Raw genomic sequence first — 16,070 nt, 5'->3', positions numbered from 1 at the left:
TAATAGTGTTTTGGTATATTTTAGAGTTAAAGGAAATGTTTTTGGCAAATTTCGTTTGTGGTCACACTTGTCATATGTATGTGTGTGTTTTCAATAGGCATTTAATTTTTAGGCAATATTAAATTATCAAATTTAATACTACTACGAGAAAGTGTGAAAATTTGCAAATGTGCAATTAAGTGATAAATAACAACAATTTTAGGCCGAAGATATGCAGTGCCGAGCTAGAATGCTTAAGGTAATTACAAAACTCACGTGTTTGTGTCAATAGTTCACAAAGTTTCGGATGGAAAAAGTAGCAAAAAAGGTTTGACAAAAATAGAATTGATCAATATATGTACATATACATATGTATATGTTTGTGGTTTTTGTTTTATATTGTCACAAAAGTGAACGATTAAGCATAGTTTTACATAACAGATAAGCTTTTACGTCTTCGTTTGCCAGAAATGAAGAATACGTACATACATATGGGTATGTATGGATGTATATGTAGAAAGTGCACCAAGTCGACTACACATACATTCGAATGTACATATTTCTTACTTTTATGTACATAAGTATGTAAGGCTTAAAGCCAATAAAGTGTACATATTATGCGCAATGGCGCACTTGCCAAAGTTAATTAAGCAACGATTGCCAGTCAATAAAAATATATGCTTGTAAATGTGTGTAAGCGCACACACACATTTGAATATACGTGGTGATTAGTGACTCGGGAATGAAAATATCAATATTGTACAAATGTATGTATGTATGCCTGTTTTTAACATACGCACTTTGTTATGTTCATACATACATATGAAATTTTGTTAGGTCCATACATATACATAACTACATATGGATACATAATTTCATCATGCTCAATTTCATGTAACTAGTTTTATGAAGCAGATTTTTAAACTTGATTGCAACATCATAATATAAAAATGTTATTATCAAACTTAGGTTTATAACTTAGTATCTATTTACTACAAGAAGTTTTATTTACAGTATGTGAATATGTACGTATGTACAATATACATTTGTGTGTCAGCACTTTTCGTGCGCTCTAATTTAAGTAGGTTTTTTATTCTGATTAGAAACTGTTGTTGACTACCTTTATAAGAATTAATTTGATGGATATTTGTTTTGAGGCAATTTATTATTTTATTTATTTTATATATATATATATTCTTTTTTAATTTCAGACATAACTATTCCACATCAAAAATTAAATTGGACATTAAGAATACAGGGTAAGTGTTCCCAATAAAAAATGCAAAAGAAAATATTCATACGATTTAAATAAAAAAATGAAGACATTAAAAAGTGAATTTAATTTAAGGCAACAAACTTAATACCTTTCATTTTTTTCTTTGAGTAAATGGTTTAATAATATTAAGAGACTGACTGACAAGAAAATACAACTATACAAATACAACAAAAATAACTAAGGAACTGATTTATTAGTTCATTGTAAAAGAAGTTTTATACCCAAGAAAAAGTTGAACTCGCCATGCGAGTTTCTTCCTGTGTTTTATATTGATTTTTTTTATTTGTTTCTCCATTTCTTTTGCTTTTCTTTATGACTCATTGGAGTATTTAGTGACTATTGACACAGAAATCATTGTTGCTATTAAAAATAAAGTGAAACAACAGAAATGATACCAAGTGACATGCAATGTGCAAATATATTTTTAAATCATAGTTTGCGTGAAATTCATAACAAAGAAAATCTGTTTACTAGGGCAAATAAATTTTCAAGTTAATTAACTTATGTCACAAGAGAGAGCCCGCTGCCTTTGTTTAGCAAGTGTTAGAAATAATATTGCAATAATATTTGTGCTTTGCTTTGCAGATGGGCGACGTAGATCCAGAAACTTTACTGGAATGGTTGTCCATGGGACAAGGAGATGAGCGGGATATGCAACTAATTGCCCTAGAGCAGTTATGTATGTTGCTTTTGATGTCTGATAATGTTGATCGTTGTTTCGAAAGGTAATTTTCGTAAATTTTTTTTAATTTTCCATTAGTTGAATAACTTATTTTTATGACCCTTTGTTCATATTTTAACAGTTGTCCGCCACGTACATTTTTACCGGCATTGTGCAAGATATTTTTAGATGAGCTGGCACCCGAAAATGTGCTCGAAGTGACCGCCAGAGCAATCACATATTATCTGGATGTGTCGGCCGAATGCACACGGCGCATTGTTTCTATCGAGGGTGCCATCAAAGCGATCTGCAATCGCCTCGTTGTCGCGGATCTATCATCGCGTACTTCGCGCGATCTTGCCGAGCAATGCATTAAGGTGCTTGAATTGATTTGCACCCGCGAGGCGGGAGCTGTTTTTGAGGGCGGTGGTCTCAACTGTGTGCTCTCCTTTATACGTGACAGTGGGTCGCAAGTGCACAAGGATACGCTCCACTCGGCAATGGCTGTGGTGTCGCGTCTCTGCACCAAGGTCGAGCCCAACTCGCCATGCATCGATAATTGTGTAGAGAGTCTGAGTACATTGCTACAACATGAGGACGCCATGGTTTCGGATGGCGCTTTAAAATGTTTTGCTTCCGTTGCGGATCGTTTTACACGCAAATGGATAGATCCAGCGCCGCTGGCTGAATACGGACTAGTTACAGAGCTATTGAAACGCCTAGAGAATGCGGGCGGAACTAGTAGTCATCATACGTTAGCTGCTACCAAAATTAGTGGACCACAAACAGCCGGAAGTGCGAGTGGAAGTGGAACTGCAACAACGGCTGCTGCAGCTACAACGGCAAATGCAACTCCTGCATCCAACACGGATAGTTTAAACGATAATGTGGCTGGCACTGCAGCCGCCAATACATCCAGCAAAATACAAACGAGTGAAGCGCATCGTTCCCCACAATCGATTTCCACAACAATTTCGTTGTTGTCCACGCTGTGTCGCGGTTCGCCGTCGATAACCCGTGACATCTTGCGCTCGCAGCTGCCGAATGCCATCGAACGTGGCCTCAAAGGCGATGAGCGGTGTGTGCTTGATTGCATGCGATTTGCCGATCTTTTGTTGCTGCTGCTGTTTGAGGGTCGTCAGGCATTAAATCGTGGCAATGCCTCCACCAGTAGTCAAGGTCAATTGGCGCCGCGTCCTAAGCGCAACGATATGAGCAATGATCGCACCCATCGTCAGCTCATCGATTGCATACGCTCCAAGGACACGGAAGCCTTGCAAGAGGCCATTGAGGCTTGTGGCGTCGATGTAAATTGCATGGACGATGTGGGCCAGACGCTGCTTAATTGGGCCTCGGCTTTTGGCACCTTAGAGATGGTCGAGTATTTGTGCGAAAAGGGAGCCGATGTCAATAAGGGACAACGCAGTTCCTCTCTACATTACGCAGCCTGCTTTGGCCGTCCTGGCATTGCCAAGATTTTGCTCAAGTTTGGCGCTTACCCCGACTTGCGGGATGAGGACGGCAAAACGCCGTTGGATAAGGCACGCGAGCGATCTGATGATGGGCATCGCGAAGTCGCTGCTATTTTGCAGTCGCCAGGTGAATGGATGTCATCAGGTCACATGATAGCTAGCAAGGATGGTCAAGCTTATACACTCATGGAGCCACGTGGAGATCCTGAAATGGCTCCTGTATATCTCAAACTATTGTTGCCCATTTTCTGTCGGACGTTCCAAGGATCCATGCTGAGTTCAGTGCGTCGTGCCAGCTTGGGACTGATCAAGAAGATTGTGCAGTACGCACATCCATCGGTGCTAAAGAGCATCTGCGCCAAACAGGATGAGGCCACCAACTTGATGGCTGCCCAAAATGTGGGCAACCTGATGACAGAAGTCATTGCCAGTGTGCTGGATAGTGAGGTACATTTTAGATTTTCAAACTTGTAATTTTGTCATCTCATTAATGCTTTCTTTATTAAACTTGCAGGATGATGAGGATGGTCATTTGATCATCTTAAATATTATTGAGGAACTCATGTGTAAGACACAGGAAGAATTTCTCGAACATTTTGCCAGACTCGGCGTATTCTCTAAAGTGCAAGCTTTAATGGATCAGAGTGAGGAAGGCGGCTCGCAGTTGCTGACAGCCAGCTCGCAGGATTTGGCTGCCGCCCAGAGATGCCCAGTGCTGTGCATGCCGCATAGATCAACGTCAGGCAAGTGTTGAATGCATAATATCCCTAATTAAACATTATTAAAATGTGGATAATTATTTTCGCTACAGATGATTCCATGGAGGATGCCAAGGAGATCTTGCAAGGCAAGCCATATCATTGGCGTGACTGGAGCATTTGTCGCGGTCGCGATTGCCTCTATGTTTGGTCGGACTCGGCCGCCTTAGAGCTGTCAAATGGCTCGAATGGTTGGTTCCGTTTCATACTTGATGGCAAGCTAGCCACAATGTACTCCAGCGGCAGTCCAGAAAATGGCAACGACAGTTCAGGTAACAACTCAACAACTTTGTATGTAGTACATAAATGAATTGCTTTACTTGATTACAGAGAATCGTGGTGAGTTCTTGGAGAAGCTGGTACGCGCTAGATCCAGTGTAACTCCTGGGACACCCTCACAACCAATTTTGCCCACTGTTTGTGTGCTGCGGCTTGTCGTGGGCAATTGGGTAATGCAGTCGCCGAAGCCAAATCAATTGCAGATACACAATACCGAAGGTCATCAAGTGACCATTTTGCAAGAGGATCTGCAAGGATTTATATTCGAAAGCAATCGTGGGACAAAACATTCATTCACAGCAGAAACTTCGCTGGGCGCCGACTTTGCTTCTGGCTGGTCAACCGAGAAGAAGAAGCGTATCAAGTCCAAGACGGATGTGCAAAAGATACAAGTGCGAAATCTATCGCGCGAAATCTACAACAAATACTTTAAATCAGCTCAGATAATACCAAGGGGTGCTGTTGCAAAGCTCACGGCAATTGTCAAGCAAATTAATCTGGCCATTGAGCAGCAACGTTTGGGCAACAATAATACCTGGTCCAACACATTGTTTACATCATTAACGAATCTATCGCAATTAATACACGAGGACGGTGTTGTGAGTGCATATGAGATGCATTCGTCTGGTCTTGTCCAGGCACTCGTCGCTGTGCTGTCCAACAACTATTGGGAGCACAACTTGACACGCTGCAAAACCAACAAAATGCTGAAAGAACGCATCGATATATTCAAGAAGTGCATATTTGGTGAAGACACAAAGAACACGGCAAGCATTTTGATACAGAAATTAGTTGCAGTACTCGAGAGCACAGAGAAGTTACCTGTCTTTTTATACGATGCCCCGGGCACCGGTTACGGCCTGCAGATTCTACAGAAGCGTCTTCGTTTCCGCCTGGAGCGATCCGCTTGCGAGAGCACACTCTTCGATCGCACTGGACGCACACTGAAAATAGAGCCGCTTGCGACGGTGGGACAACTGGCTAAATATCTGCTGAAAATGGTGGCCAAGCAATGGTATGATCTCGATCGCTCAACATTCTACTATCTGAAGAAGTTGCGCGAACTCAAACCTGATCTGCAGTTCACGCACAGTTTTGACTTTGACGAGGAAGGCTTAATCTATTACATTGGATCGAATGGCCGCACCTGCGAATGGGTGAATCCCGCTCAATACGGGCTGGTCCAAGTCACCAGTTCAGAGGGCAAAACGCTGCCATATGGTAAACTGGAGGACATATTGTCGCGCGACAGCGTCTCGCTCAATTGCCACACCAAGGATAACAAGAAGGCCTGGTTTGCCATTGATCTGGGTGTCTACGTTGTGCCCACAGCTTACACTTTGCGACATGCACGTGGTTACGGTCGCTCGGCTCTACGAAATTGGTTACTGCAGGCCTCAAAGGACGGCAACAGTTGGGTAACACTAATCACTCATGTGGATGACAAAAGCTTGGTGGAACCGGGCAGCACAGCTACTTGGCCCATCATTTGCGCTGCGGAGGAGACAAAGGGATTTAGGCACATTCGAATACAACAGAATGGACGTAATGCCTCTGGACAGACACACTATTTGAGCTTGAGTGGCTTTGAGGTGTATGGTCGCGTTGTTGGCGTCTGCGACGACATTGGTAAGACCATTAAGGAAGCAGAAGCAAAGACGCGACGCGAGCGACGTCAAATACGAGCCCAACTCAAACACATTACGAGTGGAGCGCGTGTTGTGCGTGGCGTCGATTGGCGTTGGGATGACCAAGATGGTGCAGGTGAAGGAACCATCACGGGTGAGATACACAATGGATGGATTGATGTCAAATGGGATCATGGCGTAAGGAATTCATATCGCATGGGTGCCGAGGGCAAATACGACTTGAAATTGGCCAATTTGGAGAGTGTTGCCTCCGTGTTTGAGGGCGTCAACTCGATGGTGCCAATGGCATCCAAGAAGAATGACAAGGGCAACGTGTTGACTTCACGCAAATCGAGTTCGACGCCATCGTTGCCAGAGGCAACGGAGATTAACAAGAACGCTGAGGATGCTTCAAATCAAACTGTTTCAGCGGATAACCTTGCCTGGAAGCAGACAGTGGAGACAATAGCAGAGAATGTTTTCATTTCGGCCAAGTCACAGATAACCACAAATCAATCCAACACCGCTTTAACTAGAGACACACAAGCCACATACAGTGAATCATCAGCTTCTGGAGCGGAACAAACGCTTATGGCCAAGCCAAATATTCCGTCGCCCTTGATACGCGAACTGGAGCATATTGCCGATCTATCAACCATCAACAATTCCATGCCCAGCAATGTCTCCGACCTGGCTACCATCACTGAGAGTCTTTCAATTGTGGAGATATCAAAGGAGGACGACGTTGCTGTCAAGCCCGAAGAGTGTGAATCCTGTGACACTGTTGTTGCCAGCGATGTGATACGAGTTGCACACATTGAGGAGAACAATAAGATGAATGCAAACAATTCCGCAAAGGGATTACTGATTAACCTCAAGCAAAGCAATTCAGGCAGCTCTTCTTCCCAGTTCCCAGGCGAATCTCGCGAAATTATTGTGGATACAATGCGCAATAACAGCAACAACATATTGTCTGCAGACGAGCTGCATTTACATCGTGCAAATGTCTCGGGCGGACTTAAAGGCAATCCCAAGGTTTCCGTCATCATACAGTCTGGAAATCTGCCGAAGAACGAAACTCCTGATGATGCAATGAAGTCATCCATGCCCACACCGAATCTATCGAGTTCCGATGATGCTCCCGCTGTTTCAGCCTATCAGGGCCATATTGAGAATATGAATCCGCAAATCTCCAATGACGTTGTGTCCGTTTCCAATCAAATGAGTATTAGTGTACCCAATCTAACGACAACAAGCTCTTCAGAAGTTTCATCCACCTCCGAGGCTGCCGTGCACAGCAGTTTCCTGGAGACATTTGCGGCCATCGCGAGACGTCGCACATCGCAGGATACGCACAACGAAAGCGGCGGCAATCAGGCGAACAAAACTAACGCGAATAAGAACGAGCACAGCAACCAGAATGTCGGTGCCAGCTCCTTCTTTCCCAGGGGACCCAACTCGGTGACGAGTCTTGTAAAACTTGCTTTGTCCAGCAATTTCCATTCGGGGCTGTTGAGCACCGCCCAGAGCTATCCCAGCCTGTCATCCAACAACGAAGCGAATGCTGCTCCCAATCCCACAAATATGAAAGTCAGCCAGCAGCCAGCACCCTCCATAAATCCGACTCTAACTATGAGCTTGACTTCTACGTCGAGTGACAGCGAACAGGTGTCGTTGGAGGACTTTTTGGAGAGCTGTCGTGCGCCCACTTTGCTAGGTGACATGGAGGATGAAGACGATATGGACGAGGAGAACGATGAAGAGGAGAACGAGGACGAGTACGAAGAGGTGGGCAATACTCTTTTGCAAGTGATGGTATCTCGGAACTTGTTGACCTTTATGGACGACGAGTCACTGGAGAATCGTTTGGCGGGCGTCAGCAAGCGCAAGTCCTGGGACGATGAGTTTGTGTTAAAGCGCCAGTTCTCGGCACTCATTCCAGCGTTTGATCCGCGTCCTGGACGCACCAATGTCAATCAAACTTCGGACTTAGAAATCTGTCCACCCGACACAAACATGGAGAGTTTTCATCAAAGCCGGCAGCCCAATAATGAGCAGACAATGTTGGGTTTGAAATTGCGCGGCCCGGGAGTAGGCGGAGTTCCTGATGTGGAAATTGATTTGGACAACAGTGAGTGGACCATTTTTAGAGCTGTTCAAGAACTCTTGCAGAACAGTCAGCTGAACAAAAACGACAAGTTCCGCAAGTTGTGGGAACCCACATACACTATTGTCTATCGGGAGGTCTTGCCGACAGTGCAAGAATGCACATACCTGGAATCGGATGAGGGACAAAATACGCCGGGAGTTTCATCTCGAAGCGGTGCATCAACATTGTCGCCGAATTCCCCAGTGCATGGCGGCTTAAATGTCACCGATACAAACTTGTGTTCGGTGGAGGATGTGCTGGAGTTGCTTATCCAAATTAATGGGCTAAATCAACAGGAATTGGAGGCCCAGGAGCAAAATGTTTCGGAGCATTCTTTGCTGCCGGCTGAGCTGTTTATGAGTAAAAAAATTACCAACAAGTTGCAGCAACAAATACACGATCCGCTTGTGCTCTCGAGTAATGCTCTGCCCAACTGGTGTGAGGATCTAAATCAATCCTGTCCCTTCCTATTTCCGTTTGAGACACGACAATTGTATTTCAACTGCACGGCATTTGGCGCTTCGCGCAGCATTGTTTGCCTGCAATCTCAGCGTGACATTACCACGGAACGCCAAAGAATTCCAATCATGAGCCCGCGCCGCGATGATCAACATGATTTCCGTGTTGGACGCTTAAAGCATGAGCGTGTGAAGGTACCGCGCAATAAGGATCTGCTCAAGTGGGCCATTCAGGTGATGAAGGCGCACTGCAATCGCAAGTCGGTGCTGGAAGTGGAATTCCTCGATGAGGAAGGTACTGGACTGGGTCCCACCCTGGAATTTTATGCTTTGGTTGCCGCGGAAATTCAGCGTTCAGATCTTTGTATGTGGCTGTGCGACGATGAGCTCAGCGAGTCCTCCGAACTACCTCTTGCTCAGGATGCGTCGGAAGATCCCACTGATGATCAATCGAAACCCGTTGGATATTATGTCAATAGACGTGAGCAAGGACTCTTCCCGGCACCATTGCCGCAAAACTCTGAGATCTGCGAGCAAGCAGCGAAGTATTTCTGGTTCTTTGGTGTCTTTATTGCCAAGGTTCTTCAGGATATGCGACTCGTTGATATGCCGCTTTCCAAATCATTTTTGCAGTTGCTCTGTCATAACAAACTTTTGCGCAATGATCTGAAGCTCAAGACAAATGCACGCTTCCAGGATCTGACAAGTTCAGCAGGGTCTGAGTTGACTAACACGTTCTCTAAACTGTTTAATGCCGATTTAACACAATCCAGTAGCTGGTTCAGTGGGATTCTAACCATTGAAAATCTAAAGGAAATTGATCCAACGCGCTATCAATTTTTAATCGAATTACAAGACCTATTGATGCGCAAGCAGGTTATAGAAATGGATGCCAGTCTCAGTAGTGATAGCAAAAAGGAATTAATCGATAAATTGAAACTATGCACCAAGAATGATATTGAAGTATCGTTAGAGGACTTGGCGCTAACATTTACCTATTTGCCCAGCTCATCAGTGTACGGATACACATATGCCGAGCTATTGCCCAATGGCGCTTCGATTGAAGTGAACATCGAAAATTTGGAGGCGTATTGCGAGTTGCTGCTCAATTTTATGCTGCAGGATGGCATTGCCAAGCAGATGCAGGCGTTCCACGATGGATTCTGTGAAGTGTTTCCGTTAAACAAATTGGCAGCATTCAACCCATGCGAAGCTCGAATGATGATTTGCGGCGAGCAATATCCGCAATGGACCCGTGAGGATCTGATGGCGTACACTGAACCCAAACTGGGCTACTCCAAAGAAAGGTGAGACATTCTTTACCATAATATTAATTTCCCGTTACTAATTAACTTTCTTTAAGCAGCCCTGGTTTTTTGCGTTTCGTTAACGTTCTGTTGAGCTTGTCGGGTGCTGAGCGCAAGGCTTTCTTGCAATTCACAACCGGCTGCAGTAGTCTACCTCCCGGCGGATTGGCTAATTTGCATCCTCGGCTCACGGTGGTACGTAAAGTGGATGCCGGACAAGGCAGTTATCCATCGGTGAACACTTGTGTGCATTACTTAAAGCTGCCTGATTATCCGTCTGAGGAGATAATGAAGGAACGATTATTAACTGCAACGAAGGAAAAAGGGTTTCATTTAAACTAAACAAAAAACAAATATGTATTTCTTTGTATTTTTATTGAAATTTGAGCTGGTTATAAGCGCTTTGCAAACAATATAATGATATGTAAATACTAAAACATATACTAGCAATTAACAATTCCACTTATCCAAAATAATGTAAATTACTTATAACTTAGTTATCACTTTCAACTTTTCAAAAACAAAAAAATATGATGCTGATAATATGTGGTAAAACTCAAAACGTATTTTAATAAATTGCCTTTGATGTTGAAGATTACTCGCAAATACTATATTTTGTTTTAGTAGCAGCAATTAAATTAAATTCAAAATAGTGTGTTAAATAAATGCCAAAATGTCCTTTAATTTTGGAAATAAAACATAATTGAAATTATTTTTCTTTTTAAATTATATTATCGCTGCAAATTTAAATATGTAATAGTTATCGATTTTAATGAATCAATGGAAAAAAGGTGCACCCATAATAATCCAAGGTTTAACTATCGAAATGTATGCACGTCTATCGATATTGTTTCACATCGCTATTAATATTTTCTTTTTGTTATTAGTCAGCCTTGTTTTGAACATTAGTTATTTCTATTGGCTAATGTGTTGGCCTTTCATTTAAATGGACTCTAATTCCAACAACTATTCGAAATATGCGTTAATAACGCGTGGAGCTGAACTCATTACATATGCCAACGCTGCTAATTCGGAATACTCAACAGACACCCCAGAATTGTTTCAACTTTTTGTAGAGGCTGGCACCTTTATAAAGATATATGAAACAATTGAAGGTGAAAAGTGCATTGTGCAAATAGTTGACTTCCTTAGCAATGTGAACACGCAGCTCTACGAATGCAAAACAAGTGATGTGCTGCCAGTGTCCGAAGATTTTTGGCCATATGTGATAAGTATTGCCAATCCGGGGCGTCGTTTGCGTCTGGTGCGCAATAAGGACCAGTGCCGTTGGGTACTTAACTTGAAAGAGAAGGATACCCTGAGTGTACCTGGCGAGTTGTTTAAAAAGGACATACGATTCGATTGCATTATACGCTACATTGGTCCAGTGGAGGAATTGAATCCCGTTGGTTATTTCTTTGGACTGGAAATTCTGGTATGTTGAATGGATTTCATTTTGTTTATTCGATTATGAGAAAAGGGGAATGTATATTGCCTCTGTATTAGAGTGCAAATGAGAAATGTTTAATGAAGTACAATAATGAGATGTCTGCTTGTTTGTCCATGACTAATTGTTTATATTCTGTATTTCCCCATTTGAGATATTCGTGAATATTATTGATGATACTCAATAGTGTTGGGAAGCGCTGTCTATTTGCATTACATTTTAAACAGCTGAATATAAGGCAAATAAGCTTTATCGATATTGTTATCGTCACTGATAACATGGATTTTTGCAACGGTCGAATTATCGAATCCGTTACAAATTTTTAATATGGTTGATATGAATTTGAATTTATGTTTCTAATTTAAAAAGCATGAATTGTTTGGTAAGACAATCATAACAATGATGTACTGCATAAATATTTAACTAAGCAAAAACAAAAAATTAATAAAATGTAATACTTTATTTTAGCAACCCAACGTTTGTTCACCACAAATCGACAGCATTTCTTTTGCTAAGAACTATTTGGATTGCGAAGCTCCGCTAACAATATTTACCACAGCTGATCGCATAACTCGCGTTCCGGATGAGCTAAGCAATAAATTATCTCCTCGTAAATTAATCAACGATACCTTTGAAAAAATCACAGCTATTGTGCCAACGGTCTTAAATATTCAAAGCAGGTATCAAGGCGGAAATAACAAACCGTTGTACAGTAATGATAGCGCGCCTAAAAGGCACAACAAACATTATATTAATAATAATGAGTTATCTAATAATAACAACTACGGAACTTTACCTGTGAAAGTTTCAAATCAGGCCAGTGAAAAGGATGCTACACTTCAAAGTAAGAATTCACAGCTTGAACAAAATATAAGCACTTTAAATAATCCGACCACAATGAGTAATCTCAAAGAAAAGGAAATCATTGTTATAAACCAGAGCGACATTGAAGAGTCAACCAAAAATGATAATGTCATTGTGATCGACAATGCTCACGATAATAAAAACGTGGATTTGGCCGATTTGTTGGGAACAAATTGGCCGGCTAACGCTGGAGGAGCTGCTGGGATTTTAAATGGCAAATCTCTTGACCACAAATTTGAGAAACCAGTTTCGTATCCTAAGAAAAAGGAATTTGCCGAAAGAATTATTTCACCTATCGATCAGCCTGTGGTGGGCAATACTGGTAAAAATAAATGGATTCCTTACTAGATTAAGTATTGTATTAGCCACACACGTCAGATTGTTTAGCCAGAGTTCAGCGTACTGCAGCTGACTCTTAGTTCTCAGTTCGATCTAAATATATACATATAAACATTTATTTTTAGCAATTTAGCGAGCGCAATAAATTACACTGCAAGTGAATTAAGTTCTGTGATAATGATATTAAGAGCGCGCCATCAAAATTATTAAAAAAAAAAAAAAAAAAATCAAAAAATTTTACTAATGTTTTGATTAGATGTTATATCAATTTGTATGCAATTTATTATTTTGAACTAGGGTATAATGCAGGCAGTCATTAAGTTTCTCTTCTGAAGCTCATTTAGTTATAGATACACATACGCTCGTGGTAAAAATAAATTTGTCGTGCTCTGCATTCGAGAGAATAAGTTTGTTCTTTGTGTTGCGTCTAGTTTCTCTATTCGAAAACGATCTATTCAAATTAGCTCTTTATTTTGAATAAGCGCATAGAGCATAAATACATTTATATATTGAGAAATATTCGTATGGGTATTAGTTTACAATGGATAATATTCCGTTGACAGTTTTGGAGTTCAATATACAGACAGACACCGACGATTATGACTATGATTATGAAGGTATATAGTAGCGTTAACAGATTGTCGAATTGTTCTCACATTGCTTGACGTAACACTGATTATTTCTTTAATTTATCGTTGCTTTTACTTTAGATCGAAGTAGCGCAAACTATCAGGAATTGCATGAAATACCCGGCACAAAACTAGTTGTTGGCTCATTGGTCGAGGTGATCGATGCTGGAATATGTGCGGATTTATATGGCGTCATTCGTTGGATCGGCATTACCCCCGATTCGCCACACATTACGGTGGGAATCGAAGTTGAAGATGATCCCAATTTGCGCAATTTGCACACATCCGATGGCACTTACAACGGCGTTCGGTAAATATTATATATTATACACATATTTATTTGATGTGTTTATTTCTCTGATGAGCTGCAAGGTGTTTAGCTCTTTCACTACCTCTCTCAAATTCAATCGATCTGTAGATGTATTCAACATCAGTGTTGCGACATAGTCGCTGCCCTACGAAAATTGCAAAATACAGACAACGAATTTGTGATAAATCGGAATATTTAGCTCAAAAACAGGCTAGATATTAAAAAGAGAATTTTTTTCAAAATTTATTATTTATTGTTAAGGCAAACCCATGCGGAAAAGGTTAAATTGACAGCACTGATTTTCACACATTGTTTCATGCAACACAAATCATTCTTTTAGTTTATTTCAGTGCCGCGAGGGTGGCGCTGTCTTTGTGCCATCAAACAAGTGCACCAACGATCGCAGGTTTATTGAATCCGAGGGCAGCCAAGCGGCCAGCATGATGTCAACCGATACTAACGCCGTCAAGTTTGGGCATGTTGATTGCCCGACTGTTTTAGGCGCTATCGCACCATTAAGTAAGTAATAAAGCTATTCAAATACATATTCTAATTGCTAAGTCACTATAAATTATTTGATTTATAGGAATACATAATATGGAGGAACTTGAGGCAACGTGTGGCAAATTTAAAGGCATTCAAGGACATCATAATTCCTGCTACTTGGATGCAACATTGTTTTCCATGTTCACATTTACAAGCGTTTTTGATTCTATACTGTATAGACGACAAGGTCCTCAGGTAATATTATTAATGCATTATGTGAATATCTAACAAAAGTTTCCTACACATATAATTTTAGGACATTTCGCACTACAGTGATGTGCAGAATGTTTTGCGGGATGAGATTGTTAATCCGTTGCGCAAGAATGTCTTTGTGCGTGCCGATCGAGTGATGAAACTTCGTAAATTATTGGATCAATTGAGTTCCGTTAGTGGTTTGACCAGTGAGGAAAAGGATCCCGAGGAGTTCTTAAACAGTTTATTATCGCAAATAATGCGGGTGGAGCCATTCCTAAAAGTATATTTACGATATTTTAATTGCTTACTTTTTAGTAATTGAATTTATTTCTTTTTAGTTGAGCTCTGGCCAGGATTCGTATTTTTATCAATTGTTTGTGGAGAAAGATGAGCGATTGACATTTCCGACAGTTCAGCAATTGTTTGAGCAAAGCTTCCATTCGTCCGACATCAAGCTAAAAGAAGTACCGTCGTGTCTGATTATACAAATGCCTCGATTTGGAAAGAGCTTCAAAATGTATCCACGTATTTTGCCTTCGCAAGTACTGGACGTTACAAACATCATTGAAGATTGTAAGCGTACTGCAAAAAATATATAAATAATAGATAACTAATTTCATTACTTGTTTTTTATAGCCCCTCGTCATTGCGCGATTTGTGGAAATCTTGCTGAATTTGAATGTCGCGAATGTTTTAGCTGCTTACAGACCGACAGTGGTCTTGAGTCGACCACTTTTTGCAATCAATGCGTTAACACTATTCATAAACATGAAAAAAGGTAATATAATAACATGAAAAAAGGTATAAATTTCATGTACAAAAACATATACATTCTTCTAGAATGAAACATGTGTGGAAGGAGCTATCCATACCAAGGGATTACAAAGCAATGGTCAACCACATCTCACATGTGCCACGTATATTCATGGAACTATTTGCCGTCGTCTGTATTGAAACGTCACATTACGTGGCATTTGTGAAGACGGGATCGGGACCAGATGCGCCATGGTGTTTCTTCGACTCAATGGCTGATAGAAAAGGTAACTAATTAACTTACATTTATCACATTTATATCAGTTCAAGATTACATTCGCTATTGTAACGTACAGGTGAAAAGAACGGATACAATATACCTGAAATGATATCCGTTCCGGAGTTACCGCAGTGGTTATCGGACGAAGGAGCGAAATCTATTAATGAACATTATTCAAAGGACAAAGACTTACCTGAACACGCCAAGCGTCTTTTTTGCGACGCCTACATGTGTATGTACCAAAGCACGGAAGTTATGATGTATCACTAAAAACACATTTGTTAGTTTCTAAAAAGATATATAACTTTGAAGTAATAAAAGTCTATGAGAATGATAAAAATATTATTCAATGATGATAAAAATTATATTTCATTGCGTGAAAGTTAATTGCAAAACAGGCAAGTAAGTTAGATTTATTTTTCTCTAAAAATTAAGCTATATTCTAGAAAAAAAATAAAGTGGAACGGGCAATAAGACAAATTAAAGCCAATATTTTTATATTCTTCTTGGGATTTTTTTGTTTAACTAAAGTAAATATTTCTACTATTATTATATTAAAAAGCATCATTAATACATTTAATTAGTAAATTAAAAGAGAATTATACAAAAATTGATCGTTATCAAATATGCTTAAGAACAATATATATTTTTAGGATATTCAAATTGTTCATTAAAAAATTTTTGAAATCAAAATCCAACATACAAAATAATTGCGAGCACCGCCAGCATTGTCAACAGTC

At 40.7% G+C, this 16,070-nt stretch overlaps 2 protein-coding genes across 3 annotated transcripts; both read left to right on the top strand.

Moving 5' to 3' along the window:
* The first annotated feature begins 66 nt into the window (after positions 1–66).
* Positions 67–10,471, top strand: LOC117565815 (E3 ubiquitin-protein ligase Ufd4). Its single transcript, XM_034245115.2, has 8 exons — positions 67–238; positions 1,191–1,238; positions 1,841–1,980; positions 2,059–3,835; positions 3,903–4,131; positions 4,200–4,418; positions 4,477–9,967; positions 10,027–10,471. Exons 3-8 carry the CDS (start codon positions 1,841–1,843, stop codon positions 10,307–10,309), a joined length of 8,139 nt encoding a protein of 2,712 aa, XP_034101006.1. The 5' UTR covers positions 67–238; positions 1,191–1,238; the 3' UTR covers positions 10,310–10,471.
* Positions 10,472–10,827: 356 nt separating this feature from the next.
* Positions 10,828–15,675, top strand: LOC117564828 (ubiquitin carboxyl-terminal hydrolase CYLD). 2 transcript variants are annotated; one of them, XM_034243751.2, is made up of 10 exons: positions 10,828–11,402; positions 11,883–12,600; positions 13,328–13,556; positions 13,897–14,075; positions 14,143–14,297; positions 14,359–14,577; positions 14,636–14,870; positions 14,934–15,075; positions 15,138–15,337; positions 15,407–15,675. In XM_034243751.2, exons 1-10 carry the CDS (start codon positions 10,914–10,916, stop codon positions 15,598–15,600), a joined length of 2,760 nt encoding a protein of 919 aa, XP_034099642.1. In that variant the 5' UTR covers positions 10,828–10,913; the 3' UTR covers positions 15,601–15,675. The 2 variants fall into 2 exon arrangements, with proteins under 2 accessions (XP_034099642.1, XP_034099643.1); XM_034243752.2 differs by lacking the exons at positions 10,828–11,402; positions 11,883–12,600 and adding an exon at positions 13,132–13,234.
* The last annotated feature ends 395 nt before the right edge of the window (positions 15,676–16,070 follow it).

This window comes from Drosophila albomicans, chromosome 2L (genome assembly GCF_009650485.2).
Source record: "Drosophila albomicans strain 15112-1751.03 chromosome 2L, ASM965048v2, whole genome shotgun sequence".
Classification (NCBI taxonomy): Eukaryota; Metazoa; Arthropoda; class Insecta; order Diptera; family Drosophilidae; genus Drosophila; species Drosophila albomicans.
The sequence above is the reverse complement of the archived record's forward strand: the minus strand, read 5'-3'. Positions and strand labels throughout refer to the sequence as shown.

Coding starts and splice junctions, on each gene's coding strand:
- LOC117565815 (XM_034245115.2), top strand. CDS start 1,841: ATGGGCGACGTAGATCCAGAAACTTTACTGGAATGGTTGTCCATGGGA. Junction 3,836..3,902: donor CCAGTGTGCTGGATAGTGAG/GTACATTTTAGA, acceptor TTAAACTTGCAG/GATGATGAGGATGGTCATTT. Junction 4,419..4,476: donor AAATGGCAACGACAGTTCAG/GTAACAACTCAA, acceptor ACTTGATTACAG/AGAATCGTGGTGAGTTCTTG.
- LOC117564828 (XM_034243751.2), top strand. CDS start 10,914: ATGGACTCTAATTCCAACAACTATTCGAAATATGCGTTAATAACGCGT. Junction 14,076..14,142: donor AGGCGCTATCGCACCATTAA/GTAAGTAATAAA, acceptor TTTGATTTATAG/GAATACATAATATGGAGGAA. Junction 14,298..14,358: donor ATAGACGACAAGGTCCTCAG/GTAATATTATTA, acceptor ATATAATTTTAG/GACATTTCGCACTACAGTGA.